Genomic DNA, 21,488 nt, shown 5'->3' on the forward strand with positions numbered 1-21,488 from the left:
CCGGCCGGGCCGAAGCCGCTTCCGGGTCACGTGGCCAGACTTCCGGCCGGCGGGTCCCACCCCCCGGGTAGAGTCGCGGCCAATCGGCGCGCTCGGCTCGTGCTGTTCCCTGCGCAGGCGCGGAGGCCAATGCCCGCGTCCCCCCGCGGCTTCCCGCCCGTCGCTGGGCCCGCCCCTGCGCTCGCTGCAGCCCCGGCTCCTCCCCCGTCCGGCCCCCAAGGCGGGGTCTGTCGGCTTCCCTCCCCTCGCTGCCAGCTTCTCGCTTCTCACTCTGCCAGCCGGCTCCCCGCCACTCGGCACCACGGCTTCCCTTCCCGAGCCCGGCGTGAGGGGCTTCCCCGTCGCCACCGCCGGTGCCACCATCTCGTCCACCGGCCAAGCCCCGCCGCTCCCGCGGCCCGCGGCCGCCGTAAGTCCCGGGGTGGGGTGGGGGGGTGCAGCGGACAGCGCCGGGGACCGGGAGGTGGGAGCGGGAGGCGGACGCGCCCCCCCCACCCGGTCCCCCGAGTGCGCGCCCCGACGACCCCGGCGGTCCCCAGCCGGCCGCTCCTCCGGGGATGCTCCAGCGCGCCCGTAACTCACTTCTCTCCGCGCCCGCGCCCCTCACTGCACTCCGCGCGGCGCCCCGGGATGGGGTAGGGTGGGGGGGACCCGTGCCCGGCGCGGCACCTGTGGGCCGGGGAAGCACCCTAAGTTTTGCCTTGGCATTTTTTGCGGGGAAAGGGCCGGCGGGGGTGACGGCGGCGGCCGATGCCATTGTCTGCCCCGCGCCCTCCGGCCGCCCGGGGATGGAGCGCGGCTGCCGGGGCGCTGGGATGGAGCGCGGGCCCCGAGCCATTGTCTGGAATGCCACCCTCGAGGAATCGAGGTGCCCTGTGATTTGCGGCAAAATCCAAGCCGGGGGGAGAGGAGGGTGGCGGCGGGTGGGAAGCGGGGAGAAGGACGCCCGGTGCCCGGCGCCCGCCCGGGGAAGCGTCCCGCGTCGGCGCGGGGATTGAGGGTGAACCGATCGACCGGGGGAGGGGGGTGGATCTGGGGATTCGTCCCATAAAGTGTGCTCGGGGGGCGCCCCGGACCCCGCTGCATGCCTCCCGGCGCCCCGGGTTCTTTCGCTGGCACCCCGCACCCCTCCCGGGCACCGGGATCCTGGAGAGTCTGGAATGCGGGTCCATTCGCCAAGTTCTCTGCTAACGGATTTGCAGCGAACGGTTGTTGAGCGGCGGTTTTCCGTTGTTGTTGTTGTTGTTTTTTGGTGTTTGGGGATTTTTTTTAGTTGATGCTGCCCCCTTCGAATGCCGTTAATTTCAACGGGACTTGCCGGGCGGGGGGGGTACTTTTGATGGCACGGAGGCTGGTTCCGTTTATTTTATGCCAGCGAAGCGTTTTGAAGTGTGCTCTAATAAGCCACTTTCAACTTGAATAAAGTTAAATTGCTGCATCGCAGATTTCCTCGTAGCTCGTTGATGCCCACTTGGGCTCTCCCGAAAAGCGACAGTCATTTCTTTTCTCGGCGAAATTTAGGGCTCGTTTTCTTCTCGGTTGGTTTTGTGAAATTCCCCCCCCCCACCCCCACCCCGTGTTCAAATCCAAGATGGTGTGGTGAATATTAAGAATCAGACTGGCGGCTTACTGGCTATAACACTATTAGAGGAATTTACAACAGTTGAAAGGGGGAAAGGCTGTTTGAATTCTACCTTCAAATTATCTTTGTAGAAACAATGCTTATCTGTCTGCAGTTGGGAAGACCAGTTGAAGTACAAGGTTTGCCTAAACATGCCAACAACAGACTTCCAGATTTCAAATAAATATACAAAATAGTTTAAGTATGCAGTGCGTTAGAAATCAACATCCATTCCATCTGTGGTTGCTCTTTTGTTGTTTTAAATGAAATATTTATTGTAATATCTCTGGATGTAACTTATTTTGGCTTTAAAGGTTTATATTTTTTCATGATATTATCACTCACTCCCTTCTTTATGTGCATATTTCTGTTGCAATTTTTCAGAAGAGATCTTCCAATCAGACTTTATTCTGAAAAAATGTGCATTTGAGGGGATGGGGTGGTAATTTCAGGTCTTTTGCTAAAAATTTATAAGCATTACCTGAAGACACCATTCAAAATGATGGCAGTCTGTCAACAAGTAATTTACCTAGGAACTAAGACAGCCTCAGATTAAAAGATGGCAAATCTGCTATTTTCAAATGTACCTAAGCCAGTCGATGTCAACAATTGTCTTTGGGTACAGAGGAGTGTAGCACAGGTAGACAACAGTTTCTTAATCTCAAGAATTATCTTTCTTTTATCCTCCAGATTTACCTGTTTTACTTGTTTGTTTTTTCACTCACACTTCTCTAAACTTACTGTGAATAGGGTGGGAGTGGGGAGATTTGCATCAAAGGGAAAGATCTTTCTACAGGAATTTCCTGCTGTTTTAATTGGCATACAGAAATATTGATGACTGCTAATCGGTTTTGTTAAACACCTGGTCCCCAGAGCCTCTCTATGAAACATGTCATCTTAATCGTAACTTTACTGAATCAAAATATTGCATGTAATCTTGGTTCTGTTTATCTTAACAGATGCAGTTTATGTTGCTTTTTAGTCGTCAGGGGAAGCTTCGCCTGCAAAAATGGTATGTCCCACTGTCGGACAAAGAGAAGAAGAAGATTACAAGAGAACTTGTTCAGACCGTTTTAGCCCGGAAACCTAAAATGTGCAGCTTTCTTGAATGGCGTGATCTGAAGATTGTTTACAAAAGGTATTATTTTTATCAGAAAGGTGAAATGCAGAATCAAATGTTAGCTTATTTATAATATAGAAATTGCCCTCTTGAGAGATGACATTTATAAATCGCAATAAAGATTTAGATGTATAGGTTTAAAGTAAACCTTTATATTTTAAAAAATGACTGATGATTTTCTTGGTTACCCAGACTCGATGATCAAAATCTAGGGATTTTTTTAAAAAAATTATTTGCATAATTAAGGCAAAAATGATTTCCCATGCTTAATCATCTGTTTAGGAAAATACAATAAATTCATGTCTTTACCATGGAAAATAGGATTGGTATTTCCAATGTGTGACTTGTTGACTGAATTGAAATATGCTTTGTGCCTCTTTTTCCCCACCCTCACATCTAAACTGAATAGCATCTAGCATGCCTTTTATCTGACTTTAAAATCTTATTAATCAACACCTCGGATACATGGACCATATTAGTCATATGTTAAAAACTCTATCTACAGGATTTATTCTTCATACTGTTTATTAATTTGAAGTCCACAGCGTTGCTGTGGTGGAGGTGAGAACAGATCTGATAATTTCCCCAAGAATACATATTACAATTTTTGATGTTGCAAAATGACTCAGATTGGCTTGTACACTGAGCTTTTGTGGAGGTGGGGGCGCACCCTCTGGCAAGTGCTCAGAGCTTACTCCTGGCTTTGCACTCAGAGATCACTCCTGGCAAGGTTCTGGCTGCCGGGTGCCAGGGATTGAACCCGGGTTAACTGCATGCAGGGTCAAGCACCTTATCCTTGTACCATCCCTCTTGACCAAACACTAAGGTTTTTATTTATTTATTTAGCTTTTTGGGTCACACCCAGCGATGCACAGGGGTCATTCCTGGCAGCTCTGCAACTCAGGAATTACCCCTGGCGGTGCTCAGGGGACCATATGGGATGCTGGGAATTGAACCCTGGTCGGCTGCGTGCAAGGCAAACGCCCTGCCCGCTGTGCTATTGCTCCAGCCCTACACTAAGGTTCTTAAACAATTCTATACATCTTTATTAGTAGCTGAGGCTCAGTTTCTTAAATTTCACAAGATTGCTTTAATCTTTTTGAAGAAATATCCTTATTGTTCTCTATTTCTGTTCCCTTATATAGAACTTCTGAATTTAAGAGCATTTCTGCAAGTAAAAATTTCTTTATTATCTGCATGGAACTAATTTTTTGGGCTTCCAGGATTGAAGAGGAGTCTGAATTTTGTCTCATTTTCCTTTGTTTCATGCCAATAATTTTTGGGGGAAGGGCGCTACATAATAGGAAGTAATGGAGATTACTTAAGTAGTCTTAAGTAATCTCTTCACGGTGGGATCGTCTTTGGATTATTTTGTATTCAGTGTTACTTGTTGAGAAAAATCGTTCTTTTTTGGGGCGGGGGGTCCACACCTGTTGGTGCTTACTGCTACTGGCTCTATGCTCTCAACAGTGATTCCTGGCAGTGTGCATGCAGCTTACCAAATGTGCTACTGAGGAATTAGATCGGGGATTGGCAGCATACAAAAGCCAGCACCTTACTCCCTGTACTCTCTCTGGCCCCTGTCATAGCATTTTAGAGCTGGGAACTGTCTCAGAATAATGTAGTCAAATGATTTTTGTTTGTTTGGGCACCATGCCAGGAGGTGCTCTTAGGCTACTCCCAGCTTTATGCTGGAAGTCACTCCTGGCAGTGCTCAGTGGACCAGGTAGAACCGGGGTCTTTAACCTAGGTATCCTGCATGCAAAACATGTGCTCATTCTGATCAATCTCTTTGGCCCCTCAAGTGACTTTAAAAGCGTTTTGTGCCAAGGATAGAAATTCAAATGGAGCTGTTCCTATGAGATCAGGAGTGGTATCCTAAAGCCAAGTTTGAAAACCATTGCTATTGAAACATCAAATTTGTGTAAAAAATGAGAATTTGGGACAAGTGCCTAGTTTATGGTCCTCTGCTAGTTAGTAACTGACACAGGAGTTTAGAACTCAAATCTTAGGGATGGAAAAAAGATAATTAACATTTCTTAACAGATTGTCAGTTGTGAGGCTGGAGAGATATAGTACAGTAGGTAGGGCACTTGCCTTGCACTCAAGCCGACCCAGGCTCAATACTTGGCATCCAATATGGTCCCTCAAGCACCGCCAGGAGCTGAGCATCGTGAGGTGTGGCCCCCAAACCAAAAATAAAGAAAGGAAGATTGTCATTGGGAAATGGAGGTGGGAGGGAGGAATGGTCAAGACTACTTCATGCTGACGTCCTGGAAGCTGACAGCTGCTGGGTGCTCAGCAGACGCAGGGGAAAGACAGCCTTGACCCTGGTAAGTTCTAGAAAGCCTGATAAGTCTTTGAAGTGGGGAGGGTCTGCAGTGAGATGATTCAGCACTTCAAGTTCAACTCATGGCTAGTAAGAAAGTTGACTTGGAGGGGCCTAGTTTTGGAGGGAAGTCAGGGAAAGAGGCAGAGCGTCAGCTCAGAGACATTCAAGCAGCCGGTAAAGGGGAAGCCAGGAGAACATAGTGAGGATCCTCAGGGAAGGCGAGGCTTCAGAATAATATTTGGGGTGCAGGGAGAGAGCTCAAAGGGTTGCAGGGGATGCTTTGCATGTGGGAGCCCCACGTTTCCTCCCACCACCTGGTACCCTAAGCACTGCAGGTATGGTTTTTCTACCTGCCCCCCTCGCCTGGAGAAGACCAGCGCTCCTGATGGGGCTCAAAGGTAAAACATACGCCTCCTATCCAAGAGATCTGGGTTGATCCCTGGAATCACACACACACACACAAAATTTCCAGTGCCACATGTCACGTAAAATTCAGTTAAAGTCAAGAAAGCTTTGATTAGATTTGGCGAAGCCTGGCAAGCTCCCCGTGACGTATCCGATATGCCAAACACAGTAACAACAAAGTCTCATAGTGGAGACGTTACTGGGCCCACTCGAGCAAATCGCTGAACAACGGGAGGACAGTGACAGTGACAGATTAGATTCAAATATACCAAACAGCATTTTGTAAAATATCCTTTGTTGGAGCATTTTCATTGGCTTCTTGTGAAGAAATGGGGTTAAGTGTAAAAAGGTAGAGACATTTAAAGAACAAGCGTAGACTATTTGGGGGAGCTTTTTTATGAAGAGCTGAAGCAGTGGTAACCACCCATAGACATAGGGACAGAGGACGGAGGAGTTTTTAAAAAAGCGTGAGAGTGATTTCTAGATAGGAGAAGGACTCCCCCGTGTGGAGGAAGCTAATACTAGCAAGGGAATCAAGATCCCTGAAGGAGCGGACGCTGGTTGGCTTCCTGCAAACAGCATTCAGCCGAGCCATTTGGACCACTGCTTTCCCTTTAAAGACAGTGAAAGGCTAATCTGCCTGGCTTTGATACTGCCATCAGGTTCCAATAAATAAAAGGTGGACTTAGAAAAATAACAGCTTCTGGGACTAGAGCGAGAGCATAGCGGGTAGGGCATTGTCGACCCCCGGCATCCCATATCATGCCCCGAGCTCTGCCAGGAGTGATTTCCGAGTGCAGAGCCAGGAGTAGCCCCTAAGCATTGCTGGGTTGGCCCAAAACCCAGTAAAAGGGGTTGGGGGAAGAGAAAATTAACAGCCTCATTGATACATAGTTCACACGCACATGGAAGTTAGAATTTATAATTAGCTTTTTAATGCCTCCCCTCATTTTAGACCGGAAACCTCATCTATTGTACCACAGAAGAACTATTTTTTATTGATATTGGCAATTTGTCTTCTCTAGGCCAGCTGGAAGATAAGACTTCCAAAGCAAAATAATTACAGCTTCACTCCCGAGAAATTCTAAACTAGCACTGTTCGTATTAGCAAATGATCTTTGTTTTCCTTCAAGTGGTATCATTTATATTCTTCATCCTGAGTACTTTATAAATACAAATTCCCCTGTTTTGGAGGGAAGAGTGGGAGAGGAATAAGATAATATAGGTAGGGAAATAAAAAAAAAAACCTGGGTGCTTGAGTTCCATGTGTTCATGCCATTGGCTACTTCTGTGACTGTCACAAATGTCATATTGCCTCTGTTTCATTTCTGAAATAATGTTCCTGAAGTTCCCTTGAAAACAGAACAATATGCTTTCTGAGATTTCTATTTTGTGCAGCATTTTAGGAAGAGGCACCAGATTAAAGTCTTAGCATTATTTTAAAGATACATATCTGAATTACTAGCTTGAGAATTTATCGAGGAGTTCTGTATTGATTTTCCTGAACAAAAGAATTTTTAATGACATACCCTGGGCATTGGGAACAGTTTAGTTACATTCACCCACGGTCAGCTGATATTTAGCTGACTGCAGAAAAGTCATGTGTTTTGAATATAAGAATAGGCACTTTCAGATCTTTGGACTGCCAGCAATTAAAGCCTTAATCCACTCTGCTAAAAGTAACCTAACATACCTTTCTTCTTACTAGTGTATTACTAATTTTACTTCAGATTTAGAGTACAAATATGTGTGAAGAGAACAAAATCAGCTCCTTGAACTTTTCAAAGCTGTTTTTAAAAATAGGGAATATACTTCAGGTTCTCTTGGTGATCTTTAGCTAAGTCAGCATAACAGTTTGTATTTCTCTCTTTACAACACACAAAATGTTGCTTTGACTGTGCTTTAATTTTTGCCAGCTGCAGGATGTTTGATTTAGTACAGTTCCTAGCTATAGTTTTTAATATAAAATTTGGTCTCTGGAGTCAAATCACTGTTCCTGGACAGATTACTCAATTAAGCCTGGGTCTCCTATAAATGCAAGTAATAACCATATCTCTCTGGAAGAGTTGTTGTGGGGATTAAAATGGCAACATATGTCAAAGCCTTAGCCAACATTTAGTTCCTCACCCTGAATGAGTACCCCATGAATGTTTTATGCTTCTGTTTCTTCCATAAGCATTCTGGGGAAGAGGTGTCTTCTCATGATCCTGGTGACAAGATGTTTTTCTACAACAAAGAAAGCATAACTGAATAGCACTTTCCCTTTTCTGAATGAAAACAAATACTGAGATCGTGTTGCGGGTTTTAAAAAAATGCTAGTTGATACTCAGAATGTTTAGGTTAAATATTCAAGTAATTTAGGTTGTTGACTTGTGTTCACATGCTATGAAAGAGAAGTGAGAATGATCCCTGAGCACTGAGCTGGGACTAGCCCCTGACCACTGCCATGAAACAAAAACAAAGAGTGAGGATGATGCAAGCATTTAATTAACAGCGCTGAAGAAACCTTGCAAATCAGTGTAAAGGGGAACAGGGAGGTGGCTTCCCGGTAGAGAACACGCCTCAAACGTGCGAGGCCTTGGGTGGGATCCTGGCACCACCAACACTACAAAATGAGTTAAAGGAACTTTAGCCCAAGCTAGTAGTAAATTATTTGTAATGCAGTCATTAGCACTTTATTTATATCAAGTTTTCAATCTAACATCTATTTAGTGAGCATGAATAATGGATAATGAAAAGTTGGAATGGCCACTGGGCTACTACTTTAGACAAATGGGCCTTTTAGATAAATAAGCAAAAACCAGGGTAGTGATAAGAAAGAGGCAGTATTCAGCTAAGCTCGGAGGCTTTGTGGTAATAAACGAACGCTTCAGAATGCCTCCTCGATAAGAGCACAGAAGGCCACTATTTCCAGTGGCTGACTGAGGTAGGGATGATGGTAGAAGGGGCAGAAAATTATGCCGAGTGTACGGCGGAGAGTGATATGCCGAGAGTGATAAAGGCCTGGAGATAAGGTCAGAAGATCAGGTTCTTCTTGTCCTGGTACTACTTAGTCTAACCCTTGAGCCTCACGCCTTTCCACCTCTCTCCCTCCCTTCACTCCCTCCCTCTTTCCTTCCTCTGATCCCCAAACTAGAATTGTGCATCTGTATATTATTCTACATTAATGTGATAAACAGTCATTTCCCATGGTGGTTTCTAAAAAATCATTTAAGATGCTCCTAAATTAAAATCATGATTTCAATTGAGACTTATTTAGATCTCAGATCTCAATGTTTTCTTCTTTTTTGGTGCCAGAAACCCAGGACCCGTACACGTGTGTCATGAGCACTACTGCTGAGCTATATCCCAGCCTATTTTGCTTCTGTGAAAGCACGAACTATACTTAAAAACCATTTAAAATACACTTCTAATCCTCCTCAAAGGATGTAGTCAGCTTTTGCCAGGCCTCATGGATGCATGTTAATAGCTTCTGACTTCTTGCATCAAGTGTAACAATCCTGTGTGCTAGAACCCTAATTTGGAACCGAACGTGTTTTCCAGCCTTATTTCTTGATCAAGGCTAAGTAACTTAAAGTTTAATTCAACAGGAAAGAACTTGAGAAATTTGAGGACAAGTCTGAGTTTTATCCTGTTCCTTTTTAAAACTTCCACAGTTGGGGCTGGAGCTATAGCACAGCAGGGAGGGTGTTTGCCTTGCACGTGGCCGACCCAGGTTCGATTCCCAGCATCCCATATGGTCCCCCAAGCACCGCCAGAAGTAATTCCTATGTGCAGAGCTCAATTCCTGAGCATCAGCGGGGATGACCCAAAAAGAAAAAAGAAACTTCCACAGTTACATCTATTGCCAGTTTTTATCCAAAATCCTGTAACTAGTTTTTGGGAATTCATTGCTCTTAGAAGTAAAGATAACAGTTATGGGTGGGGGTTGGGGCCGGTGACCTGGAGAAGCTAGGAGAGGGACTCCAAGAATTAATAGGCTTTTTATTTTCTCTTTTTCACTTTTTCTTTTGTGTTTATTTCTTTTGGCTTGGGGACCACATCCTGTGTTTTTTAGTTGAGGCTCCTGGCGAGGCTCAGGGACCTTATGTGGTACTTGGGATGGAACCTGGGCCCGACCTGTGTGAGTCAGTCATTCTCTCGTACCTCCTGTGCTCTTGCTCTGGCCCATATTTAAATTTTTTTAGGTGCAAGGGGGTTGAACCCACCGGTCCTCATACCTGCAGAACATGGGATCTACCACCAAACTTCAGTATTTTTTTTCTTCACCTGGGTGCGAGTCTATGGGTCTCTTCATGTCAAATCCTTGAGTCAAACACATTTCAACTATGTTCTTCTCTCTGTGTGTATTATACCCAAAACTTTTTAGCATATTGACTGTGTTAATAGTATCCTCAGTAAGTGTTTCAATGGGAGAGCTCGTTTTTTTCCCCTGTTGAAATCAGAATTAATCACAGTGCATTTTGTAAGTGTCAAACAACATAGGTTACTCTAGGTTCCATTTTTCTTTCCTTAACAGTTGCCATACCCAGCAACGATCAGGGCTAGCAGGGCTGTGTGTGACTGCGCTCAGAGGACCGAGCAGTGCCAGGAATCAAATTCAGGGTATCACCCCTATTAACCATGTGCTCTCCCGTTTGAGTGACAGTATCTCTCTGTACCCGTGGGTCACTTCTGTTCAAGAACAATGGTTTTCAGCTGCCATTCCTTGCACTATGCCAGTTCGCAGGATTAAAAAGGTAGGATTCCAGTGCTCTGCTGGTCACGGTCAGTCTGCAGACGACGGCTCAAACTGGTCGTGATTTCCAGAGGTGTACAAAAAGATGGTAACTGTGAGCTGGAGCGATAGCACAGTGGGAAGGGCGTTCACCTTGCACGTGGCCGTCCCGGGTTCAATCCCCAGCATCCCATATGGTCCCCCGAGCACCACCAGGAGTCATTGCTAAGTGCAGAGACAGGAGTATCCCCTGTGCATCGCTGGGTGTGACCCCCCCAAAAATAAATGATGGTGACCACTATTTCAGATTATTCTGAGACGGAAGAAAAGGAAGAAGAGCCTCAGGGAAGAAAAGAAAGGTACTCTTTTTAGATCAGGTGATTAACTTTTCTTCCTGGTTTGCCTGTCTTTTTCAAAATTTCTTTTCCATACCTGTTTAGCGGACGGGAGGGGAACATCCAGCATGGGGGCCTGAAAATCCTGTGGTCTGGCCCTGACCCATGACAGACACAGATGTTCCTCCCTGCTGCCTCTGGCCGGCGGCCTGTATTGGATCAATGTGACAGTGTGATGGTTCCCAACCCCTGCTCCAGGATTCAAAGAATCTGTAAACAAAGAAATGAATTCTAAAAGGAATGCGGTCTTTGACAACAGGGTATGAGAATGTGTTTAGAACATATTATTATGAAGTTTTCCCACGTTTGTTTTTGTTTCAGATATGCTAGCCTGTATTTTTGCTGTGCGATTGAGGATCAGGACAACGAACTGATCACCCTGGAAATAATTCACCGTTACGTGGAGTTGCTCGACAAATATTTTGGCAGCGTGAGTAGTGTTTTAGGAATTGGAATGCCATTGTGTTTCTTTTCATCTTTTCTATTACATGCTTGTTAATGGATCATTTTGAGAATTGTTTGAAAATAATCTGTGAAAGGGAAGGGAGTGACTTTCTCGTCAGTGTGCCTAGTCAGTTGCCTGCCAGAATTCTTGACCTCATTTAATGATGGTGCTGAGTATGAGATTTAAAATAGTAGAATAGGAACGGAGTACAAGTAGGAGCATTAATATTCTGGAACTATTTGGTGGAGAATTTAGGGTGGGTTAGCAGCTATAATCACATTACCCAGAAGATGTGTGTTTTTCAAAGATCTCTTTTCATGAGCAGAGAATTAAGTTGCTCTGTTGGGAGCTTGCACAGTCAAGTCTTAACATGCGGGCATTATGTTTTCAAGATTTTGAGGTTTGAAAATTAAGCTGACTAAATCGATGATGCTTATTTAGCAAGGTATTTATTTTTAGAAAGAATTAAGATTGATTCGCTTGAGTCAGAACTTTCTCTCTGCCTGATAGGTTATGTGTCTTTTGCTTCCATTTTAAATCTGTATTAATATCTGCATGTGAATTATCTCATTCTTACTTTGGACAACCTGGCAGGCTACTGAATGTAACCTGCCCACACGGCAGAGTCTGGCAAACTCCCCGTGGCGTACCCAATATGCCATATACCAGTAACAATGATGGGTCTCATTCTCCTAACCCTGAATGAGCTTTGATCTCAGGGCTAGGACAAAGGAGACGTTACTGGGGCCTGCTCGAGGCAATCGATGAACAACAGGATGGTCGTGATCGTCATGATCGTGATGTGAATTACATATATACTGTGTTTTATGTGCGTTTTGCTTTTCAGGTGTGTGAGCTCGACATCATCTTTAATTTTGAGAAGGCTTACTTTATTTTGGATGAGTTTCTCTTGGGAGGAGAAGTTCAGGAAACATCCAAGAAAAATGTGCTGAAAGCAATTGAGCAGGCGGATTTACTGCAGGAGGTAAGTGACCTAAGCGTCCTCTTGGACGGACACCAGCATATTTTTGTTCTTGGTAGAGAGGTCCCAGTTGTCTTCCCTAGTTCTCAGTTTTACAGATGACTCTGAAGCGTGCTTGTCACATAATGCCTGTTTGCAGCTCATTGACTGGAAGATGTGTTGGTCATGCCCACTCTTGTGGTCGTTGGGTTCACATTGGAAGTGGTCTGTCTCTAAGACCCTCATTGATGCCCATTTTAGGACTCCAAACACTCAAGTCTAAGCCTTAAGGTGACAGACTGTAAGAAGGGGAATGATCCTTCAAAAGTAAGAGTCATTTGGAATAATCGCTTTTTCTCAGTGTGGCGAATCAGAAGTTGACTGTGAGATTTTCATTTTCATTCCATATTTTCATTTTCATTCCAGATTGCTTCACATCACTTCATATCCACTATATGCAGCCAAGCAAATGAGTGTTACATTAATTTTTGTAGAACCCTCTAGTTTTGTGTTAGCAAAACTAATTATAAACATACTCGTACTTTTTTTCACTCCTAAGTAACAAACCAAGTTCTATCAACAGACTACATTTTTTCAAGGCTTTGCAGCCACATCTCAGGGGTTCCTCCTGGTTCTGCACTCAGGAATTACTCCTGGTGGTGCTCAGGGACTCTATGGGATGCCAGGGATTGAACCCGGGTTGACCCCATGCAAGGCAAGTGCCTTACCTGCTATACTATAGCTCCGGCCCCAACAGACTGTATTTCCACCTTGCTTCCATGTCACCAGAACTAGTAACAAACCCTTTTACTTAGTAATCTCTACCGTTGTCTTGGCTTAATTGTATATTTTTTATATATTTCATTTGTGAAGTTTAATATTTCATAAAGTCACCCTTTTCTAAGAAATGATCGACAACTTATGCACCAAGTTAAACTTTAATGATAAGTATAATTTTTAATCAAATAGAATATTTATAGCATGACAAAAGGGGACTAAGAAGTATAAAAATGTGTTTTATGGTAATTATCTTTTATTATTAAAGAAGACTTTAAAGTCAGTATTTGAGCATTTCTGCTTTAATGGAAATATGAAGGGAAGAAAAGGAACTATCCTTTTTCCATTGGCCTCCATCTCGGCCTCTATCGGGATGGGAGCTACTCTAAGTGCTTCCTCTGCATCGTGCACTCTATGGCTCATTGCGGGGACTGCTCCAGTTGGGATGCCATCATCTGAAATCTCCCCATATTAAATTGGAGGCAGTGTATTTGGTGTGTCATGGTCTCGCGTTGTCAAAATAGGGATAGAGGTGCCCGCCGAAGTCAAGTACTTAACTTCCTCGACAGGCAGCCCTAATAGTGTCTGCTGTTCAGCAGTGAAATGAGCACAACACCTTTTCCATTTGTGCAGTTTGCCACGATTATTAAATGATTGCAAACGTCATTGTGAATTATTTTTTACTCACGTTTCTTCACATCGTGTGTGCTGGCTTCAAGCTCATTCTTTTGTTGTAAAATTGGTTTTAAAAGCACTTTTGCTGTTCATTGATCCGACTGTTCTAGAAATTGGAGCATAACTGGGATCAGGAATTAAGTTTTTGTCCTACTTGTCCCTCCCCTTGATGACAGTCACACTATGGAACTCTGCTGTGTCCTTCCAGATCCTAATATTTCTTCCCAGTCCCCCCTCATTTTCTAGTGCATTACGTTTGCTTTAAAATGACTCTCAAGTTATTAGGTTCTGCTTCTAATGTATTTTTTTCTGGAAGGTAATATTTATGGCACTAACATCTTATGCCCAGACTGCTTTTTCAATTCTACTTGGAAATTGCTACAGATTTTATAATAAGGATACACTAAATTTTTCTTAAAGCATACATTGAGTATATAATGTATTCAGATTTAAAAAGCGATTAGAGGCCCATATTTATTTTGCAGTGTGTAATTCCCCTTTTGAAGTATCTTATTAGGAAGTAACATATTCATTTATTTTGGTTTTTGGCTACATCTAGCAATGCCCAGGGCTTATTCCTGGCTCTCCACTCAAGGATCACTCATGGTGGAGGGCTCAGGGTAGCAGATGGGCACCGGGATGGAACCCAGGTCCACTGTGTGCAAGGCAAGTGCCTTACCCTTGTACTATCTCTCTGGCCCAACATCTCCTTGATACTGATATTTTTATAGCTTTAATTGGGAAAAATAAGATTGAGGGGAAAGTATAGGATCTCATTGGTCCCACATAAATAAAATTCTCCTTACACTATTTCACTCTAGTTCAAAAATGTTGACTATTGTATTTACAATTATCTGTCTCTAGAAAAAAATCTTTGGTCCTATTTCTTGTTTGATTCTTTACATTGTTTTGTATGTAAACCAAAGTGAGTAGTAGATTAACACTTTTTGTTTCACTCTGTTTGGGTTCCATACCTGGAGATGCTCAGGGGTTACTCCTGGCTTTGCACTCAGGAATCACTCCTGGTGGTGTTTGGGGGACCAGAATGTATGACGGGTATCACTCTGGCCCCCATTAAAACATTTTTTATTCAATAGCTTGAAAAAACATTTTTCTTATTTTTGGGTCACACCCAGCGATGCTCAGGGGTTACTCCTGGCTCTGCACTCAGGAATTACCCCTGGCAATGCTCAGGGGACCATATGGGATGCTGGAAATTGAACCCGGGTCGGCCACGTTCAAGGCAAACGCCCTACCCACTGTGCTATCACTCCAGCCCCAAAACATTTTTTTCTTAACCTTTCAATTCTATAGGAGGCAGAAGTGGTCCATTCTGGGTTTTATACAAATAATACTAAACAGCAGGTTAAAGGCTTTCTGCACCAACCTTAGAAATCTATATAGGGCAGTAAATCTTCAAGGTAGACAATTCAGCTTAACAGCCGAACCTGCTATGCAGATTATTCGTCAACATACTGTCAGAAGAAATCCAAGCATGACAAAATGCTTTATGCATCCTAAAATAGATTTGTTTCTAAGATAATGCACGGTACATGTTTACAATTCCTTTTGTTTGGTTGGTTTTAGTTTGGGGGTCACATCTGGCAATGTTCAGGGCTTACTCCTGGCTCTGCTCTCAGAGATCACTCCCAGCAGGCTCAGGGACCATCTGGGATGTTAGGGATCGAACCTGGGTCAGATGCATGAAGGCAATCCTCTTACCCGCTGTAACTATCTCTCTGGCCTAGCATGTTTACATTTCTGCAATGGTATTTGAATATGAGGTTTATAAAATAGAATGCAAAATGAGAAAAAAATCATTCCACCAACCTCTAAAAAAACACGTGTCTGAACACCGTGACAACAGAAAAGAAATGATAATAGCGACTGCTTCCTGAGTGCTTAGGAGTGGGTCAGCCTGTGCCAATCCTCAGGACCCCGAGGAGGGGTCAGCAGAGCCTTAATTCTAACAGATGCTCCAGAGTTTCTCATGGCTGCTTTGAAACCACCTAGTTAGCAGCTGGCACGGCCCAGATCCCAAAGCCACATCTGCTAGACTCTAGAGCTGTGTGGTGTCTGGACCACTCTGCTCTCTTCTCCCCACTGATGGATTGTCACGGTGTCTATGTTTTCAACATTCTGTTCTGGATATCCAATTCCTATATTTCTCCCTACAATAGAAAAGAATATAGTAAATGGTGTTGCTTCTAAAGTTATCTAAACGCAGCTCTAAATTTGTAGAAGCCCTAATTGTTTTTCATCTAGTTTTATATGTATTTGAGTTTCCTATTTGGTGTCACGTCTTTGAAGCTCAACCCCTAAGATGACTTTATAATGAAAATTCCGGTTGATCTTAGGCCTTTTAAATTCTGTGAAAAATACATTCCTATCCATAAGGATGTTTATTTTTTCAGATAGTTTTCTATAAAATTTCCCTTGTACCTAATTTGTATCAACAATGTGTACAGTTTAGGTAGGCCATATAGTGGATAAAGTAGACTTTCTATTAGCGTATCATAGTAATGAGAAAAAGATGTATTTGAATAAAATATCAGATATAATAAAATTTGAATAAAATATCAGGTATAGATATAATATCAGATACAATTAAACAATAAAGATGCTTTTTACTTAATCACATAGTAAACAAAGGTTCGGTTTTGACATTTCTAGACTGAATGGTTTTTATTCTTTTTAGTATTTGGTTGTATTAGTACATAATTAAATTTGGGGGTAAAGCACAGAAAATTAGTCCATTACCTAATTTTTAGTGTTTGGCTGTTGAAATTTAAAATGTTTTCTTAACATGCCACTGGTATTTAATTTGATTCTTTAATTATTAAAGTGCAGCATCCTGAAATTTCTAAATTGACATTCATTGCAATACTTGAAACATTTCCCACCATCGCCAATTAAATCCCTGTTCTAAACTAGATTCTTTTGTGGGGAGAGAGTGTTGGATTTATTTTGTAACATACATATGTACCGACAGAGGGAATATGTGGTGTTTTTTTTTGTAAAGACAGGCACTTACCAGTTTTTCTCTGCTCCTTAATTTTTTAGAGCCAGAATGAAGAATGGGGAGGTTTGTCTGAGGATTTCTTATGATAAAGCACAGTCTAAGGCTTTAGTTCGTTTCACCCCCAACTTATTTATTGGTAACTACTAAATTTACCATTTTTTGTGGCATGGATAAAATGGAGTGCTATGCGAAGACTGTTGCACGTGGGATGATTTCAACTCCTTGCTTGATCCGTGAAGATCAAATCCTTCAATCCTGGGCATTGGGCTTTAACCCTCAGCGGTGACTGCATGACGGTGCCGCCCAGCGCTTTGAGATGTGTCAGCCTTTCCTTTTTATACTAACAGCATCGTTTTGAAATTTGTGGGCTTTTCCTTTTGAGCTTTGTTTGCTGTTGGTATTGTTTCTCACTAGAGTAATTGAAGAAATGAAAGATGAGTGAGATACCAAAAGCAAGCATTACACTCATGAATTTGCTTCTACTTCCAGACGATCCACTGTATGAATAGTTTTACTGGATTTACAGTTGTTAATCTGTCTTGTCAAGAAAGTGGTGCTCTATGGAGAATTAGTGCTGCTAAAATTGATTTCTTTTAGTGCTGGGGCTGCATGATATATATCTTAGTATTTTGCAACATCTCTCTGGAAGTAATTAGTAGATCTGTTGGACTTCATAAAAATGGCAAGGTAAGAATTTTAGGAGTAACAGTAATGTCTTTTAAAAATGAACCTTTTGTGATTTACAATTATTTTAATACATATTTTGGAATATTTATTTATTTGGTTGGGGGGGCACACCCAGCAGTGGTTCAGGGCTTATACCTGTCTCTGCACTCCGGGATCACTCCTGGTGGGCTCGGGAAACCATATGAGGTACCGTGGATGGAATCCTGGTTGGTCGCTTGCCAGGCAAATGCCCTACCCACTGTACTATCACTCCGGCCCCTACTTTAGAATATTTAGTAATAGCTTTTTAACATGAAGTTTTGAGATCTAAATTAAACTCTTGCTGTAATGAAGAATATTTAGACATGCTATTTAAAATTGGGTCTTACATTATTTTTAAACATGCTTATAAAATATGCAGTATCATTTAACAACAAAAGTATTTTGATATAATTCTTAGTATTTGCTTTAATATGATAAACTCCAAATTATAAATTCCTCTGTAATTACCACTGTTTAAATTCAAAACTTTAAGCCTAAACTTTTTTCCTTTCTAGTTAGTGCTGTAGTTTCTTTTCATGCCAATATTTTTAAAATCTTTATAGGTAAACTTGATCGGATAACTGAAGTTTGGTTACACTGATCCCTGAAATGTAAGATATAAGCTACATAAGATATAAGATCTGATTGACTTTAGCTCCTAACGCAGAGCAAAACAGCTTGTGGGATATCACTATATAATTTGATTCCTCAATACACAAGGGTAGATACAGAAAATACATAAGGCTTATACAGTACAAATATGCTTTTCATTTTGTTTAATAAACAGTTTGCCGAATGTCCTTGCTAAGTGCTTTTTCATTTTGTAGTCATTTGGCTATATCTGTTTTAAGCTCGTTTTGCCTGCTTTTCAGAATTCAGAGTATTTCCTTCTCTTGCTTTTTCATTTTAGCTTATTTTGAGCTCTTAGAAGTCTGGGCCATTTAAAATGAAAAATTGAGAATTTTAAATATTCACTAACTATAAACTGATTTTTTTAAAGTATTGAAGTAGAAAAATAAATACACATGATATCAAATAATGACACCAAACAGAAGAAGAAAAATTGTTAAATAATATCTGTATCTTTTTTGTAGTCTCCATTTTTCTATTCTTTTCAGTGCTGATGCTTCTCCACTAAATTGGCTGCATGAGCTGCAAAAGCGCACTCCTAGGTGTTGGTGATTGTTTTTTCTTTAAAAAGTACTTTCTGAAAATTATCATGGTGTGAGTCCCTTTTTTACCCCTACTGACAATTCATTTTATGTTCCTTCGTTTCTACTGTTGCCTTTTTAAAAACAAATTTACCACTATAGAAAAATTGGCAAACACAGAAGAGCACACTGGAACATTAATCTTAGCCAGCAACCAGAGAAAAAAATAGGTTAACTCAGTTAATCTTGATTCTCATTTGGGGTGCTGATGGTAGTTCTCCTTCCTTCCAGGCCTTTGGGCATTGACTAGATAAGTTTTTGTTTATCGTTCCAACTGACTCTAGGGTGTACCTGGCATTTAGTAGGTAAAGATCAGATGCTGGTAAACGTTTTGTGGTGCCCAGGACAGCTCTCCCAGAACAAAGGATCTGGTCGAAATGGCCGGCAGTGTGGTGCTAGAGATCCCTTCACTTCATTTTACACCCACAGACTGCTACATCTTTTCAGGGCTGGAGCGATAGCACAGCGGTAGGGCGTTTGCCTTGCACGCAGCCAACATGGCCGACCCGAGTTCGATTCCTCCGCCCCTCTCGGAGAGCCCGGCAAGCTACCGAGAGTATCTCGCCCACACGGCAGAGCCTGGCAAGCCACCCGTGATGTATTCGATATGCCAAACACAGTAATAACAAAATCTCCAATGGAGACGTTACTGGTCCCGCTTGAGCAAATTGTTGATCAACGGGAGGGCCTTTTACCGTTATATGGTCCAGGCTATAAATGACTGTGTGAAAATGAATCAAAGGAGGAATTTTGAAAAGGAAATCCTAAAAGTCGTGGATAGAACGATAGATATGGTTAAGGATGCATAAATTACTATTAAAATTTCACCTCTTTCAGAGACTAGGGGATAGCTCAAGGGCCGCAGGCACAAAGACTGAGTGACCCTCTGAACACCTCTAGGTGCTGTGTGGTTCCGTTGTCTCCTAGCACTGAACCATTTAGCCTGTTGCACCAAGTATTGCGGGAAGTGGACCCTAGGCCCCTAGCACTGCTAAATTAAAAAATAAATCACCTCATTCCCTGAAATTACCTTGACTTGATAACCAGCGCCTGTGGATATAAGATCTGGTTGACTTTAGCTCCTAACTCAGAGCAACAAAGCTTGTGGGATATCACTGTGTAATTTAATTCCTCAGGAACAACCCACATCTTCTAATGTCTGTTAAGGTAATTGAGTTTTTACCTGGAAACAATTGAGTTTACCCTGTAGGCAGGCAAAACATATTTGAATTTTCTGCTGATTTCCCCCATTCGCTTTAGGGATTTGATCATAAAGGAGGAACCGTTTAAGTGGCCAGGATTTGTATCTAGAGACTCACTCTATATATCGGCCTTTGTTCTTCAATACCTTAAAAATGTTACTTAGGGGGCCAGAGAACCACCCCCACAATCCGAAGCTGAGGGAGGCTCCTGGTTCCTGCACACAGCACCTGGGACCCTGGAGCACTGGGGTGGGACCCGATTGCCTGACCACCCAAATTTTACATCTGAGAGTTAGAATTTTTTAATTCAGTCACTCCAAGAATTGTTTCGTGTATGGAAAACACCTATATTAAATTTAGTGCAATTTAAGCGCTCCAAATGATAAAGGCAAATATAATACTATAGACTTGAAATTAGTTATATTTGTTAAGATTCTGGGCTGGAGCAATAGCACAGCGGGTAGGGCGTTTGCCTTGCATGCAGCCAGCCTGGCCAAGCGGGTTCGATTCCTCCACCCCTCTGGGAGAGCCCGGCAAGCTACTGAAGAGTATCTCGTCTACACGGCAAAGCCTGGCAAGCTCCCCATGACATATTCAATATGCCAAACACAGTAACAACAAGTCTCAAAATGGAGATGTTACTGGGCCCACTTGAGCAAATCGATGAACAACGGGAGGACAGTGACAGTGACAGTACTAAAATTCTACTTTTTATTTTAAAAAAAAGTTAAAATTGACTGCCAGCAAAGGTAATATGTCCTTAGTATTCTATCACTAAGAAATTTTAGAGCAGTGTTTGTAACATGTAGTTATCCCATCATCATTTTTCAGCCTTATATAAGACATCAGGGAATTTGTCCAACAAATACACAAATGCTCTCAAAGAGACACATACTCTATAGACATATCTCAGGGAAATGGGGTGAGGAAATTACAGTACAGCCATGTATGAATCCACTAAATGAGATCAATTTATATGCACTGTTATGAAAATATACTCAAAGTCCATCAAGTGAGTAAAGATCTAGAGACGGACTTTAACATTAAGGTATTATCATTGGGGAAAAACCTCATACCTCCCCTGCCTTTTCCTAGAAGTTTGTTAAGACAAAGTTGCAATTAGTATTACAGTTTTTAAGAGAAAAATGCTGCTGTGTAAATGGAAGAGTATACGCTGTGCTACTCCAGGAAATAAAACTAGAGTAGAATTTGCTAAAAATAAAAATTTCAGCACATAAAGTGAAACAGTTGTGTGCTTTTGGCCATTTTAGACACTAACCATCTGGAGCTGCCAGATTGCTCTTGCCACGCCTTGCTAATTTAACCAAAAAAAAATCACTCCACTTTCTTAGTGTTTCACAATTGGTCATGAAATAAGACTGACACCGAGAGTCCTATCAAATGAAATTTGATTTAAAAGTGTTTTCCGGGTTTCTTTTTTATTCATTGCTATGAACATAGACCTTAGTTTAAGAGTAAGGACTTTGCATCTTTTGTCACAGAATTCAGTAAGGGACATTCAAAAGGACGTTTGCATTCTAGAACACAAAGGGCAAAAGATACTCACTCTAGTTCCTTTATTAGGAAAACCAGAGTAGAGCAGTAACTCCAGATCACACTGATTTATATTTATTTTAATGTAAATTCTTTTCTCTTTTACCACATATAGAGACATATCAGATTAGATTTTCAATTTTGGATCCAATACCATTCATTTACTTCAGCACTTATCTCAAGACTTAATTCTTCTCACAATTGGCTGACATACCAGTTTTCCTTATAGATTCGCACTTTGTTTTATTTTCCAGACAGTCGCCTACTCTGGTGAAGGTCGGGTGGGGGGCCAAGTAACAGGGTTTGTCTTTTCTTAGGAAGGTGATTGAGAACATGTATACTT

At 42.3% G+C, this 21,488-nt stretch overlaps 1 protein-coding gene across 6 annotated transcripts in view; it reads left to right on the forward strand.

Annotated features, from left to right (window-relative positions):
- The first annotated feature begins 266 nt into the window (after positions 1 to 266).
- The window catches only part of AP1S2 (adaptor related protein complex 1 subunit sigma 2), a 31,018-nt gene continuing 9,796 nt past the window's right edge, over positions 267 to 21,488 (forward strand). For 3 of the 6 annotated variants that reach the window (XM_056131201.1, XM_056131202.1, XM_056131205.1), the window contains exons 1-4: positions 267 to 409; positions 2,581 to 2,759; positions 10,912 to 11,020; positions 11,883 to 12,020. In XM_056131201.1, coding sequence (XP_055987176.1) covers positions 2,581 to 2,759; positions 10,912 to 11,020; positions 11,883 to 12,020 — 426 coding nt within the window. In that variant the 5' untranslated portion in view covers positions 267 to 409. Of the gene's footprint in view, positions 410 to 2,580; positions 2,760 to 10,911; positions 11,021 to 11,882; positions 12,021 to 16,511; positions 16,607 to 17,741; positions 17,790 to 21,488 lie in introns of those variants that run through there. The other 3 variants (XR_008794857.1, XM_056131206.1, XM_056131204.1) reach the window with 2 other exon arrangements.

Source organism: Sorex fumeus, unplaced genomic scaffold (assembly GCF_029834395.1).
Source record: "Sorex fumeus unplaced genomic scaffold, SorFum_2.1 ptg000086l, whole genome shotgun sequence".
Taxonomy (NCBI): Eukaryota; Metazoa; Chordata; class Mammalia; order Eulipotyphla; family Soricidae; genus Sorex; species Sorex fumeus.